General features: G+C 36.1%; 1 protein-coding gene and 1 long non-coding RNA gene across 4 annotated transcripts in view; one reads left to right on the top strand and one right to left on the bottom strand.

Moving 5' to 3' along the window:
* Window positions 1–11,128, top strand: part of LOC108588864 (uncharacterized) — a 382,270-nt gene extending 371,142 nt beyond the window's left edge. The window contains exon 4 of the long non-coding RNA XR_013528690.1: window positions 10,562–11,128. This is a non-coding gene — a long non-coding RNA (uncharacterized LOC108588864). The remainder of the gene's footprint in view (window positions 1–10,561) is intronic.
* The window catches only part of KCNH8 (potassium voltage-gated channel subfamily H member 8), a 331,425-nt gene that overhangs the window by 196,910 nt on the left and 119,154 nt on the right, over window positions 1–15,361 (bottom strand). For all 3 annotated transcript variants that reach the window (XM_035277743.3, XM_078354394.1, XM_002759643.6), the window contains one exon: window positions 3,008–3,139. In XM_035277743.3, the coding sequence (XP_035133634.1) occupies window positions 3,008–3,139 (132 nt within the window). The remainder of the gene's footprint in view (window positions 1–3,007; window positions 3,140–15,361) is intronic.

The following is a 15,361-nucleotide window of genomic DNA, read 5'->3' as shown; positions in this document are numbered from 1 at the left end:
TAATAGAAGTCCATGCCATCTATATCTCTTAAATGCAGTCCACTATATGAACCTCAGTATTAATTAGTTTAATTAACATGAACCTTATTTATACAACTTAGATGAACTTCAGTGATGCATTTGCAGAAGATGCAACACTGGGTCAGGTCATGTACTCATTTAGTTTTTTAATGTTATGACACAATACTGCTACAGTTACGTGGTGACAGTTTAATAATCAAACACTCATTTGGAAGTTTTAACAATATCATATGTTAGGGTATGCCTTTCCTGCAAGACATGCCATCAATTGATGAGTTTTAACTGTAAGACATACTATCAATTAGTGAATTTTAAGGTGTTTTTCTCCATTAAGTACAGGTACAAATATATATATATATTCCATTTTGTTTTCTTTTTTTGAGACAGGGTCTCACTCTGTCACGCAGGCTAGAATGCAGAAGTGTGATCACCATTCACTGCAGCATTCACCTCCTGGGCTCAAGTGATCCTCTCACCTCAGCCTCCCAAATAGCTGGGACCACAAGTGTGGACCGCCATGACCTGGATAATTTTTTATTTTATTGTCATTTGGTAAAGATATGGTCTCCCTATGTTGCTCAAGCTGGTATCAAACTTCTGTTGTCAAGCAGTCCTCCTGTCTTGGCCTCCCAAATTGTTGGCCATTTTTAAATTATCATTTTATAAGCATGGTGACTTACAATAGTTACTCTGTCTCTCTAAAAATGCTGTATACTTTTACGGGACATTTATAATAAGGTAGCAATAGAAAAAACTGTTCTTGAGCATTTAATATATATTAGAAGTAATAATTTCTTATGAGATAATGTTGAGATAATATCTAGGGACTTGCTAGCAAATATTTCAAAAAAAATTAAATCACATTGTGCATAATATAATTAATGTTAAAAGTGTCTTGTTGATATTTTTATTTTATTGTAAGAGATAGTCTTTACATTGTATGTATTCCCTAAACAAAATTAGAGTATTATTGAGCACAATTTAATAGATCTACTTAAATACAAACGTGACACTTATTTTTAAGATAGAACTTTGGCTTAGTTTTTTATTGGTTACACAGTGTTCAAATGTATGTCCTTCACTTCCAAATGACAGGTGTAATCTTTCAAGTGCAAGCAGCTCTACTAGTGTGACATGCTAGCCTCTCTGTGCTCCTTAACTTAGTTATTTCCAGGGATAGAAGAAAAACATAATTTGATTAAGTTTGGAAGGTGATATGGACATGTACAGGATGTATGCTTTGTCTTCCCTCTCCTTAGGGAGCAACTGTTCTGCTCTGGTCTTCCAGACATTAAGTTACATAGTGAGAGGCTCTGCTTTGGCCTCAGTCTAGCTTTGTGACTGAGGGACAACTTTGCCTAAAACTAGAGCTCACTAGAAGGAAGCCTACTTGCAAGTAGAGATATTTCCTGTTCTTTATAAGTTTCATCAGAAATAAAGGTATATTTTGGTCTCCAATCTACTCATTTTTCTTTTTCAGCTGATTCAGAACATGGGTGGTAAAAATGAGTATTTTTATTGAGCTCTCTCAAACTCCAAATGAAAAGGTCGTCTTCACTGATTTTATTCATTGCAGTCCACCAGGATGGGGATTTCTCCCCTATCAAGACACATAAGGAACATAAGACAAAGATGATTAAAGAATTTGTATAAAACCATTAGGCATGGTCCTCATATCAAAACAAGTCAGTTAAAGGTTAATAAAACTGCCTCCTTTGAAGCAAAAAAAAAAAAGCCATGTACTTCTTTCTAAGGACTGCGTTATGTTTCTACTTATCCACACATATTTGTGAATGTACATAATATGACTATATATATATTTGAATAATTTTATTCAAAAAATCCTTACCCTTTATATTTCTGTATTACAAAGAAAATATTAAAACCAAAAACTGTACACACCAAGTTCCATATGTATCTTCGTGGAACTTACATTGGACAGGTACTACATTTACTCTAAAATTGAAGTAAATTTAATTTTTAGGTGGATCTCCCTTGCATATGTAAAATAAATCACAGAATTTAGTCATGCCAATATAGAGCAAAACAGACATGCATTTGCAAGGATTTCAAATGCTAGAAATGAGAGTACCAAACTATAATAGCTGTTCATTTGGGTTGTCATTTCAAGAGACATAAGGTATTGAAAACAATCATACCTATTTTAAATAAAGAGCTGAAATAAAAGAGCCTACTCCTAAAAAGACATAGCTGTTGAAATGTCAAGTAGCTGGTTCTATAAAAGAACTTACTACTTAGGAAATCCACACAGAATGACTGCTTTTTCTCTGCTGACTAGAATCCTACTTCTGTTTAAAAGAAATAATATCAGCATTTTTTCAGTGTTAACTTTTGTCAGCTTATATAAAATGCAAGGAATTTCTTAATATATTATAAACAGAAGATACAAGGTAAACAACACAAATTCTTAGACTCCTTTAAAGATAACTGAAAAGCTTGTTTATGTCTTAAAACAAAGTATCATTGTTATATATGATAAGGTGCAGGATTCACATTTGTTTGCAACAGTCTATTCCAACAACCACTAAGCTAGAGTTTTTAATTTTGTACAAAATTAAATTTTGCACATCTAAATTTGAGCTGCAGCAATCTAGAGGAAACAGAGAGATGTAATTTTGATCACATCCTCTTAACGTCACTTATCCCATTCATTAATTTTTGCCTGATACAACAAAGTGGTGTTAATCTTTATATTGTGAAAAACTGTTTTTTCATCCTCATGCTATTAGCATAGGAATACGAACTTCTAGTTCCTGTCAAGTGAATCTTTATTATAAAGACGACAGAATGTGAATGCATGTGAGTCTCTGTGATTTTGAAATATGTACCGAATACTGACTGCTAACAGTTTTGAATATTTATTAGTTGCTGTCATTAAAAATGCATTTTTTTCTCCAAGAGTTTTAAAGTAAACAGTTTCAAAATGTTACTCCATCTGTCAATGTTTTCTGAAAACGGTACCAACCTTCCTTTTTATCTTCTGGAGTAATCTTCACTTTTGTATCCGTTATATCTTTGAATGAGGCCAGAAAAAGAACTACATCTCCTTTTTCATTCTTTATGGGAACAATATCCAGTAGACACCAAAAAGGAGACCCTGCAACAGTGATAAAAATACAAATCATCCATTGCCTTCTGTTTTTTCTACAGAAATCTCAATCATTAATAAAAACAAAGCCCTTAGTGTTTTCTTCCATCCCACAACTCCCTCCATCTTAAAAATGTCCGTTTTCAGATTCCATAAATTTCTATCCTATATGCATCTCTCTTCATTCCAAGGGAAATGGCTTTTCTGAAAAAAAAAAAAAGCAGTATTTTAAACAAAAACACTTGTCTGTGCTGAGACATTTCTGCTTACATCATTCAAACAGCATTTCTTCTTTGAACTTGTTGATGTTGAAGCATTTCACTTCATGAGAGATCGCCCCTTCCCACCCCCAGCACACACTTGTTCTTCAATAAAGACCTTTGTTTGGTATGAGTTTGCAAGAGGTTTATTTCATCAATTTAAAAAATCAAAGCTTGCCCAACAGAATGCTAAAATAAAAAAGATCAAAAATATCAAGTTTAGGGGAGCATGCATAGCCACTTGAACTTCGTACATTGCTGGCTGGTTGCAAATTAATACATCTATTTTAAACACAGGTAGTATTAAAATTTATTCTCACAATACAACATTATACATTAATGTGAATGAGTGACTTACAATCATGTGAAACCAAATAGATGACTATCACTCATATAATGTTGAGCAACGAATGAGTTCACAAACACAAATGAGTAGAATGCAGTAAGAATTTGTTTGCATTAAGTACAGAAAGAGGCAGAACTAATCTATGATGTTAAAAGTCAGGTTAATGGTTACTTTTGGAAAATTGTGATTAGAAAGGCACTCAGATCTGGGCGTGGTAGGATGCTGGTCAAGTTTTGTTACATGATTTTTATGCTGTTTACATAGGACTGTTCAGTTCTTAAATGCTTACGTGTATTTTTCAGTATGCATGCCACATTTCAAAAAATATTTGAAGAATAATCAAATTCAATTCAATTTTGAGCAAAAAACCACAAGAAATATTAAGATTCAAGTTCAAAATATAGTAGACAAATGGTCTTGCCTAAAGCTTATTTTTCAACTTTTAAATATATTTTAAAATATGTATTTTAGTACTATGTGAAAAAAATAGTGCACTGTATTTCCTACTGAAAGGCATTCTGGACAGGAATATTTGAAAATTATGATGAAGTTGTTGCTTTAAAATTAAACTATTAATCTATTCACACATAATTTTCCCTTATTTCTATTGATGAGAGGGAAAAGACTTCAATACTGTAAATTTTCATCTTATTTGGGTGTTGATTTCAAAGTCAGGGTATAAGAAAAAAGTATAAGACAGTCAGAAATATCCTTGATATTTTGACTTGTTTTGCATGTACTGTATTGGACTTCATAATTTCCAACACAGCTGATGTATTCATCCAGCCTTCAGATCTATCATTTTTTTCATTTTTTTTCTTCAGTTGAATAGTGAAGCCATTACTTTATATTTAGGAGCCATCTGATATAAATGTCATATTTTATCATAGCTGCTGCTGTATTTGTTTAAAATAATGGTTAGAGTCATATGCAATAAATGTGTGTATGATGTGCTGCTCTCGTAAGTTCTATATGTAACATAATAAATATTATACACTTTGCATGGAATATAATAAAATATGCTTGTTCGCTTGTTCCTCTGTTTTCTCCCAATAGTTTTAGAGTCCTTCTTCCTTCCCTCCTTCCTTCCTTTTTTCCTTCCCTCCCTCCCTCCCTCCCTCCCTCCCTCCCTCCCTCCCTCCCTCCTTCCTTCCTTCCTTCCTTCCTTCTTTCCTCTTTCTTTCTCTTTCATTCTTTTCTTAGCCCTATGGTATCCCCTTTCATTCATCTGCCCCAATATCTATTTCATGGCAATCTAATTTAAATAACTCATCACCAGGCTCTAGAAGACCCTGGATCTAACCATGGTTCTAACACTAACTAGCCATGAGACAATAGGAAAGTCAATTAACCCACCTGGAACTTGGTTTTTTTCATTGTAACATTCTCACATCCTTCACTCCAGTAGTGAATACAGTGACCCCCCCAAAATGTTAGGACAATATATCAACTCAAATGTTTGAGATTCATGGAGAAGCCTCATAAATGAACTATACCCCTAACCAAAACACTGCTATCCTTATCACCACAGAATGGCTCTTAATTCAAATTTTATCTGTGGTCACCATTTTGAATAGGGAGCCTTTGGTGTAGCTATGATAGAAACAAAAAGAGTCACCAGGCTAAACTCATAATCAGAACTTAGAGAAAGGAATAGTGTGAACACAAGGAATGGTATGAATCTGACATTTTGGTTCACATTTCAAAGCATCTCTCTGTCAATTACCTTGCAAGAACATCACAAAATCATAACCAAGGCTATTAATTTTCCTGAAAATCTTTTACTTATGTACTCAGACAAGTATCACCAAAGAGCCTTTCCATAAGGTGCACTAACGTATTTTGGAGAGGCAAAAGCACAACATGAGATGAAAGCCAAGGAAATAGCTGTTGATATGGCAATATTCACTAATCAGCCCTTGAGGCACAGCCATCATTTCACATTACATTCTGGAAGAACTGAAAGTTTACTTTGAGATGTGTCTTTTGAGTTACAGTGATGTGATCACTGACATTTTATAAATTCAATAAAACTTCATTAATACAGATCTTTCTAAATTCAAGCTTTGGAATGATTTTACGTGAATCAGGCTGAGGTCTACCTTCCCAGTGCCTATATGACAAAAAAAGTTTATTAGGAAAACAGTGTAAAGGCCATAAAAACTGTTTACTTCCCTCCCTCCTTCCTTCCTTCTTCCCTTCCCTCCCCTCCCCTCCCCTCCCCTCCCCTCCCCTCCCCTCCCTTTCCTTCCCTTCCCTTCCCACCCCTCCCTTCTCTTCCCCTCCCCTCCCCCCTCTCCTTCCCTCCCTCCCTCCTTCCTGACTGCTTGCCTGCCTGCCTAGCTTTCTCCCTCCCTCCCTCCCTCCTTCCCTCCCTTCTTTCTTTTTTCCTTTCAACTGACCCTCCAGATTTATCCACACCAACAACCTCACAAATATAGCTTCAGGTATATTTATACATTTCTTTCTCAACTTTAGAAGAGAGCAAAGCATATACTGATTGTGTTTTCTTCCAGAAAGATAATAGATGCCAAAAACTACAAATCATGTTCGATGCAAGACCCTTTACACTTAGCATGCTCACTTATCCTTTGCTTCTCTGCTTTCCTAAATCTTTCCAGCAAGGCCCCCACCCTGGATCTCTAATGACACCTTCAACCTCTTATGAATGCAATAATTCAAGTGATTCTCCAGGATCAGGCTCTTCCTCACTTACCTGTGGACTCAACGATGATCAACTTTTTCAGTCAAGAGCAATTCAGGCCCAGTGCAACAAATCTCTCTTAGGGCTAAAATGGGAAGCTGCAAGTCCCTCAGCCTCAAATTCAGAGGTGTGAATGATTTTAAGAGCAGAGTTAGAGGGCAGACATTTCACGAAAAGTTTAACTCCTTCTTTATATAGCAGCAGTAATTATCATGTGGGTTGGAGAGTGCCAACACAGACCAGGCTTTAACAGGATTTAGGTTAATGACACCTTTAATTTCTATGGATAAATATAATTGAGGCCTGCCACCTCAGCCTCCCAACTAGCTAGGACTACAGAAGTACACCACCATGCCTGGCTAGTTTTTAATTTTTTAGAGATGGGGGTCTCACTATGTTTCTCAGGCTGGCTTCAAATTCCAGGCCTCAAGGGATCCTCCCACCTTGGACTCTCAAGCATTTGAATTACAGGCATAAGCTACCATGTGCAGCCCATTTTTACCATTTTTAAATGTACAGTTCAGTGGTAATAAATGTCTTTATAGATATTTTTCCCTTCATCTCCTTGTCTCCCCTTCCTAGTCTAGGGTAACCAACAATCTAGTCTCTATAAGATCTACTTTTTTAGCTCTCAAATATGAATGAGAACATGCAATATTTATCTTTCTGTGCTTGGCTTATGTCACTCAACGTAAGGTCCTCCAGTTCCATCAATGTTTCTGCAAATGACAGATTTTCATTCTTTTTTTATGGCCGAATAATATACCATTGTGTATATATGCACCACACTTTGTCTATCCATCTCTTGATGAACACTTAGGTTTATTTCATAATTTGAATATTGTAAATAGTGCTGCAATAAATATGGGAGTACAGATATCCCTTTCATATATTGATTTCCTTTCTTTTGGATATATACCTCATAATGGAATTGCTGGATTATATGGGAGCTTTGTTTGTGGGTTTTTGAGGACTATTCCATACTGTTCTTCATAGTGGCTATATTAATTTTTGCTAATATTTATAACTGTAAGAGAACTCATATGCTTTCCAGGCACCATTAGAAGATACTTGTCAGTAGACAAAAACTAATAATAGCTAACTAATAATAATGTTTCTAGTGTGACTTCATGGTTTAATAACTGAATACAAGGAGATCCAGGTATTAGGAAAATTGAGTTGTGAGTGGTCCCATTCTATTTAATGACTGTGCTGTCATGATGGGAAATAGTTGCATTGCTCAATATAACACAATAGGTCAAAGTGAGACATAGAATCATTTTATGTTTTCTTGTTTCTAATATCAAGCAGAATTTTGAATAAATTCTTAATGATAAATATATGCCATCTTTATTTTTTGAAATTATAGCAACAATAACATAATATCCCAAGAGCACTAGTGTTATGTGACCTAAACATTTTCAGGTGTTCCTCCTACTTCACATTAGGTCTGATGAGTCTTAACTTCTGCAACCATTGTCTCAGTGCTACTTAATGATAAAATAACAGGCTTGCTAGTTTTTAGAAATTAGTCCAGAGAAGAATACACACACACACATATTTGGGTGGGAGTGGGAAAGGGCTGCAGGTGAGGTAAAAAAGCTGCTATGAATGGTGGCTGAATGATGGGACACTCATTTCCTTAGCAGAAAGAGTGGGGCAGTAGTAATTCAGTCCTAACAGAATCTACCAGAAAGCTTTGAGTTGCCCCTCCTCTTTATCATATTTGCTACTGTTTTGTTCTGGTTTCAGTCATCTCTTGCCCACTTTTCCAAAGTATTCTTTCTGTCTCTAGTCTTCCTCCCATGCTGCTATCAGCAAGCTTTGAAAATACAGGATCCTGATGAAAAATACCTGAGGGCTTTTCACTGTTTGTTCAAATCAGCACAACATTCCAGATACTAATCAATATGGAAGGTGTATTTCAAGGGAATAGAAAATACAGGAATGTGATGGATGTGCAAAGAGATAAATTTTAAAAACCTGTCATTTTACAAAAGAGGTAGAAGTTCCCTAGAATACCCAGTGCTGCTTGGCAAATAAGTGAAATAAGTGTCTACAGCACCCTCACTAGCTCTTCCTGATGTTTGTACTATGCTAACAGATGAAAGTAATGGTTCTTTAGGAAATACCAGGTAAAGGCTTCACCTTATCTGCAGTGAACATTTCTTCCAGGGACCATCTATCTACAGTGCAGTCCATATAGACTGTAAGTCTTTGCTCAGTCCTCACTGAATTTACATTGGGTCAATACCCTTCCTCCAAATGCTCCAGGATACTAGTGAGGTACAGTAAATGGTACTGGGGCCCTGGCCCCTTGTGTAACAGGGGAGGGATGCATGGGGTAGACAGGAGATGAACTGAGAGACAGCTATAGAACTCCCTGAACTGGGTGGTGGCTAAGAACATCCTTCATGTCAATGCTTAATGAAAAATAAAACACAATGTGTTTTAAATTTCTTTTTGTGTTAAAAAAAGATGGGCAGAATACATATACAACATTGAGTTGAAAAAAAGACTGGCAGAATACACATAAAATCCACAATGGTAGATTGTGAATTATGGTTTGATGTCCTTTTCTTCACAGGATCTTTATTTTCAAGTTTTTCAGAATAAGCATGCAGAAATATATGGTGGGATCCTGTCAACTCCAGTGATGTGGGGTGGAGATGTAATGAGTTCAAGACTGGAGCAATAAGAATGATGAGGTCATATTTCTAGGGAAAAAATTTTTTATATATATTCTTAATAATTTAAAATACTAGTTCTAATGGATACTTCCATTTCAAACTTTTGAGAAAAGTGTTATATTAACACTTTTATAGTGTGATATTATATCAGAATATCTGACAGAGAGAGAGGAGGGAAGGAATGGAAGATAAGGGAAGGGAAGGGAAATCAAGTTCTGCTTAAACTGATTAAAACGTGACAAGTTTTTATCCTCTTTTCATTTTGATCCAAGTTACCTTTCTCCCTAAATAAAAGTACTTTATTCATTTCCCAGGTGTATGTATACCCACTTCGCAGAAATTGCAAATAATTAGGAACAAGAGGAGCCTGGAAACTTCAGGCACAAAAATATCCCCCAGACATGATTTAATCAATATGTCCAGTATCTTCGTTCAACAAATTAACCGGGGTTATTGACCAGTAGAACTAATACTTGCTTTAAGAAAACCCAATTTGTTCCCATGGTAAATACAGATAATTCTTACCTACTATTGAAAGGATTTTTCATGTACAGTTAAACACAAATTCAGCAGTTATAGTTTTATAGGAGGAAATGGAACAATTGAGTATAGTCCAATGAGAAACAGATCAAGAGGCCCTGAAAATAACACACACAGCAAAGACCTAGTGAGATTGAGTGTGTATTATGTGCTAACATAGTAACTAAGAGTGTATTATGTGCCAACATTGTGTGACGTGTCTTGTATGTATTATATCTAAATTTCCCACTGATCAACCTGATCAACATTTTACTGCACTGACTATATTTTAGAATTGTAGAGATTGAGATGTGTAGTATTTTTTTCAGGTCCCACAACAGTCCTGTAAAGGACTTGAATTTAAACACAAGTCTGAGCTTTGATTTTCTAATTTTGCTTTACTATTAATGTAATATTCTGGGAATGATCCTCTTCTATGGACAATATTTTAAATATTGAGTTTCAAGTCAATTTAATTCTCTTTTCTACACATCCTATAGGACATGATTATACATATGCTTTTTAAAACATCCCATTTTAAGAGAAAAAGGTACAGTAAAGCCTTTTTATAATAAGAATTTCACTCTCAAACCAATAATAGGAGTAGAACCACTATTTAAAACAAGATTCAGCTATTTAGTTTAAGACTGAAAAAATCCTTTGTTAAGGTATATGTGGTGTTAATTTTTAAATTTGCTTGAGTATCCAGTGAGAATGGGATCAGAAAAACACCACTGGTGCTGCTGCCAGTCCCAGGTTGAGATAGAGAAAATGTACTTATAAAAGCTTTGTGATTACAATATCTAAGTGTAGTTACTTGGTTGCTAATGCACGTGGCACCATATTCTGACTTCAATCACAAAGCTTCTGCATGCCTCTGCCTCCCAATATGTTTCTGCTTCTTGCTCTTAGGAAGCTTTAGAAATGGTGCTCTGTACACCATGGCAGCTCTGTGTAGGACCCATAGCAACATCCTCTGGATTCATCTTCTAAGACTGGAAATAACAAAGGGAAGTGAACCCCAATCAACGTCTGAGTCATGACTCTATCTTTTCAAAGATCTTTCGGAGAAAAGAAGGCCAGATGTGATGGACAATTGGTAGTGAGCAGAAAAATGTCTGATCTGACAGGTTTGATTTCATGATTGCTACTTCTAAGCCACTTCTTTCTGAGAACAAGGTACTGAAACAAACCCACTCTCTTGATACTTTTCTTTAAGAAAAGCAGTTTAAAATATCTTCAAACTTGCAATTGTTCAGTGAGAAAGAACTTGCTTTAAATGAGAATTGGAGGATTAAGTTAACCCTCTCTAATTGCACAAGGCTTTAGTTGGAGGAATCTATGGCCTTTGCAGAGCAATGAGAATAATTGTTGGTGCCAATAAACATAATGTCTGTATGAACTCAGCATTGTTATGAGGATCTGGGACTCTGGGATTATTTAGTTTAGGATCCAAAAGAAAACATTTGGAAATTACGTTGCAAGCAATTGGACATAAAGTTATTCATTCATTCAGTGGATATTTATTGAGTGCCTGCAGCGTTAACTGTTACTGTTAACTGTTTGGATACAACAGTGAACAAAACAGAATGGACTCTGTCTTATCCCTGATAGGACCTATATTTTAATAGAAGTGAAAAAAATAAATTATAAATGCACTGTACTAGTAAATTATATAGTTTATTAGAAGGTCTTAAATGCTATAGGAAAATAGAAGAAGGAGAGCAGGGTGAAAGGAGAAATGTAGGAAAGTGTGAAATAAGAGGGTGTAGAATTGTGGCATGACATTCAGGAAAATGCTACTTGATGTTGCTTTTGAATATTAATGAACTATTTGTGTGTTAGTCCAGGTCTTCTTAGAAGCAAACTATGAGAAGACTATCATGCAGTTTTGATGTCGAGTGAAGGAGAGAAGAGGGAAGAAAAACTGAATGAAAGGAAGTGTCTAGATTGCAGCACAGTTCTAAGCAGTTCCTCATTTCCTGGGAAGAGACCTGTCTTAGGAACCCTGCCTCACTCAATCATTGGCTGGAAGCAGCCCATGAAAACTTTGGCCAAGCTGGTGATGCATTTCAGAGGAACGCAGCTGGAGCCATTAGCCAATTACTCTCCTGTAACCAGAGATAAGAGAGGCACATTCTGAGTTGACACAATCAGTACATTTTACCTCTTACATTTTTGGCAGAATATCATCTGTGTCCCCTTCTCTCATTGCACCTCCAAATTTTACTGGGGAGCAAACCTCCTATCTGCATGCAGACTTGGTAGAACCATCTGGTGCTCGGCAAACCCTCACTGAAGGAATGGGCAAATTGTCCAAAAGGAAACCATCAGTCTTTCTCTTCTGTTAATTTTAATCTTGATTTGATGAATACAAGGTCAAAAATGAAGGAATTATGTTCATTCAATAATGAAGCCTGAAAAACATTTCCAATCATTTTCGCTACCTAGATCTTACAGAACCCTATTACTTTTTGTCTTTTTCAAGGCTTAGATTCTCATTAATTTCTTTGATTCGATGTTATGCCATATGTTTTTCAGTAAATTATTATTATTATTTACTTCTGATTTTTATTTCTTTTTTTAAATTTTACTTTAGGTTCTGGGTTACATGTGCAGGTCATGTAGGGTTGTTGCATAGGTGCATAGTATATCCGGCATTTCTTCCCATGTTATCCCTCCTCACCTTTCCCACCCCCTGCTGTTCCTCTCCTAGCCCCCCTAACTGTCCCCAGTGTGTGATGCTCCTCTCCTTAAGTCCATGTGTTCTCATTGTTCAACACCCACTTATGAGTGAGAACATGCAGTGTTTGTTCTTCTGTTCTTGTGTCCGTTTGCTGAGAATGATGGTTTCCAGGTTCATCCACGTCCCTACAAAGGGCACAAACTCATCGTTTCTTATGGCTGCATAGTATTCCATGGTGTGTATGTGCCACATTTTCTTTGTCCAGCCTATCACTGATGGGCATTTGGGTTGATTCCAGCTCTTTGCTATTGTAAACAGGGCTGCAATGAACATACGTGTGCATATGTCTTTAGAGTAGAACGATTTATAGTTCTTTGGGTATATACCCAGTAAAGAGATTGCTAGGTTAAATGGAATTTCTATTTCTAGATCCTTGAGAAATCGCCATATTGTCTTCCACAGTGATTGAACTAGTTTACACTCCCACCAACTGTGTAAGAGTGTTCCTGTTTCTCCACATCCCCACATCCTCTCCAGCATCTGTTGTCTCCAGATTTTTTAATGATCACCATTCTAACTGGTGTGAGGTGATATCTCAATGTGCAAATCTTTTGATTTGCACTTCTCTAATGAACAGTGATGATGAGCATTTTTTATCATGTTTGTTGGCCTCATATATGTCTTCTTTTGAAAAGTGTCTGTTCATATCCTTTGCCCACTTTTAAATGGGGTTATTTTTTTCTTGTATATCTGTTTTAGTTCTTTGTAGATTCTGGATATTAGCTCTTTGTCAGATGAGTAGACTGCAAAAATTTTTTCCATTCTGTTGGTTGCTGGTTCACTTTAATGCTGGTTTCTTTTGCTGTACAGAAGCTCTGAATTTTAATTAGATCCCATTTGTCTATCTTGGCTTTTGTTGCCATTGCTATTCGTGTTTTAGTCATGAAGTCCTTGCCTATGCCAATGTCCTGGATGATTTTGCCTACGTTTTCTTCTAGTGTTTTTATAGTGTTAGGTTTTATGTTTAAATCTATAATCCCTCTGGAGTTAATTTTAGTGTAAGTTGACAGGAAGGGGTCCAGTTTCTGCTTTCTGCACATCACTAGCCATTTTTCCCAACACTTTTTAGTAAACATGGAGTCCTTTCCCCATTGCTTATTTTTTTTCAGTTTGTCAAAGATCACATGGTTGTAGATGTGTGATGTTGCTTCTGAGGCCTCTGTTCTGTTCCATTGGTCCATGTCTCTGTTTTGGTACCAGTATCATGCTGTTTTGATTACTGTAGCCTTGTAGTATTGTTTGAAGTCTGGCAGTGTGATGCCTCTGGCTTTGTTCTTTTTGCTTAGGATTGCAAATCCATTTCTTGGCTATGTGGACTCTCTTGTGATTCCATATGAAGTTTAAAGTGGTTTTTTCCCAGTTCTGTGAAGAAAGTCAGTGGTAGCTTGATGGGGATAGCATTGAATCTATAAATTACTTTAGGCAGTATGGCCATTTTCACGATATTGATTCTTCCTAACCATGAGCATGTAATGTTTTTCCATCTGTTTATGTCCTCTCTTATTTTCTTGAGCAGTGGTTTGTAGTTCTCCTTCAAGAGGTCCTTTACATCCTTTGTCAGTTGTATTCCTAGGTATTTTATTCTCTTCGTAGCAATTGTGAATGGGAGTTCACTCTTGATTTGGTTCTCTGTTTGTCTGTTGTTTGTATATAGGAATGCTTGTGATTTCTGCACATTGATTTTGTATTCTGAGATTTTGCTGAAGTTGCTTATCAGTTTGAGATGATTTTGGGCTGAGACAATGGGGTCTTCTAAATATACAATCATGTTATCTGCAAATAGAGACAGTTTGATTTCCTCTTTTCCTAATTGAATACCCTTTCTTTCTTTTTCTTGCCTGATTGCTCTGGCTAGAACTTCCAATACTATATTGAATAGGAGTGGTGAGAGAGGGCATCCTTGTCTAATGCCTGATTTCAAAGGCAATTCTTCCAGGTTTTGCCTGTTCAGTATGATATTGGCTGTAGATTTGTCACATATAGCTTTTATCATTTTGTGATACATTCCGTCGATACCTAGTTTATTGGGAATTTTTAGCATGAAGGTCTATTGAAATTTGTCAAAAGCCTTGTCTGCATTTATTGAGATAATCATGTGGTTTTTGTCTCTGGTTCTGTTTATGTGATGGATTACATTTATGGACTTGCATATGTTGAACTGGCCTTGCATCTCTGGGATGAAGCCTACTTGATTATGATGAATAAGCTTTTTGGTGTGCTGTTGCATTTGGTTTGCCAGTTTTATTGAAGATTTTTGCGTTGATGTTCATCATGGATATTGGCCTGAAGTTTTCTTTTTTTGTTGAGTCTCTGCTTGGTTTTGGTATCAGGATGATGTTGGTCTCATAAAATGAGTTAGGGTGGATTCTCTCTTTTTATATTGTCTGATATAGTTTCAGAAGGAATGGAACCAGTTCCTCTTTGTATGTCTGGTAGAATTTGGCTGTGAACCTATCTGGACCTGGACTTTTTTTGGTTGGTAGGCTATTGATTGCTGCCTCAACTTCAGCCCTTGTTATTGGTCTATTCAGGCTTTCAACTTCCTCCTGGTTTAGTCTTGGTAGAATACAGGTGTCCAGGAATTTATCCATTTCTTCCTGGTTTACTGGTTTATGTGCATAGAGCTGTTTGTAGTAATCTCTGATGATAGTTTTTCTGTGGGACCAGTGGTGATCCCCTTTATCTTTTTTTTACTGCATCTTTTTGATTCTTCTCTCTTTCCTTTTTTATTAGTCTGGCTAGTGGTCTGCCTATTTTGTTGATCTTTTAAAAAAACTGGTTCCTGGATTTATTTAGTGTTTGAAGGGTTTTTTTTTATGTCTCTATCTCCTTCAGTTTGGCTCTGATCTTAGTTATTTCTTGTCTTCTGCTAGGTTTTGAGTTTTTTTTTTTAATATTCCTCCTCTAACTCTTTCAATTTTGATGATAGGATGTCAATTTTAGATCTTTCCTTGTTTCTCATGTGG

Source organism: Callithrix jacchus, chromosome 17 (assembly GCF_049354715.1).
Source record: "Callithrix jacchus isolate 240 chromosome 17, calJac240_pri, whole genome shotgun sequence".
Taxonomy (NCBI): Eukaryota; Metazoa; Chordata; class Mammalia; order Primates; family Cebidae; genus Callithrix; species Callithrix jacchus.
This window is presented reverse-complemented; position numbering and strand designations above follow the sequence as displayed.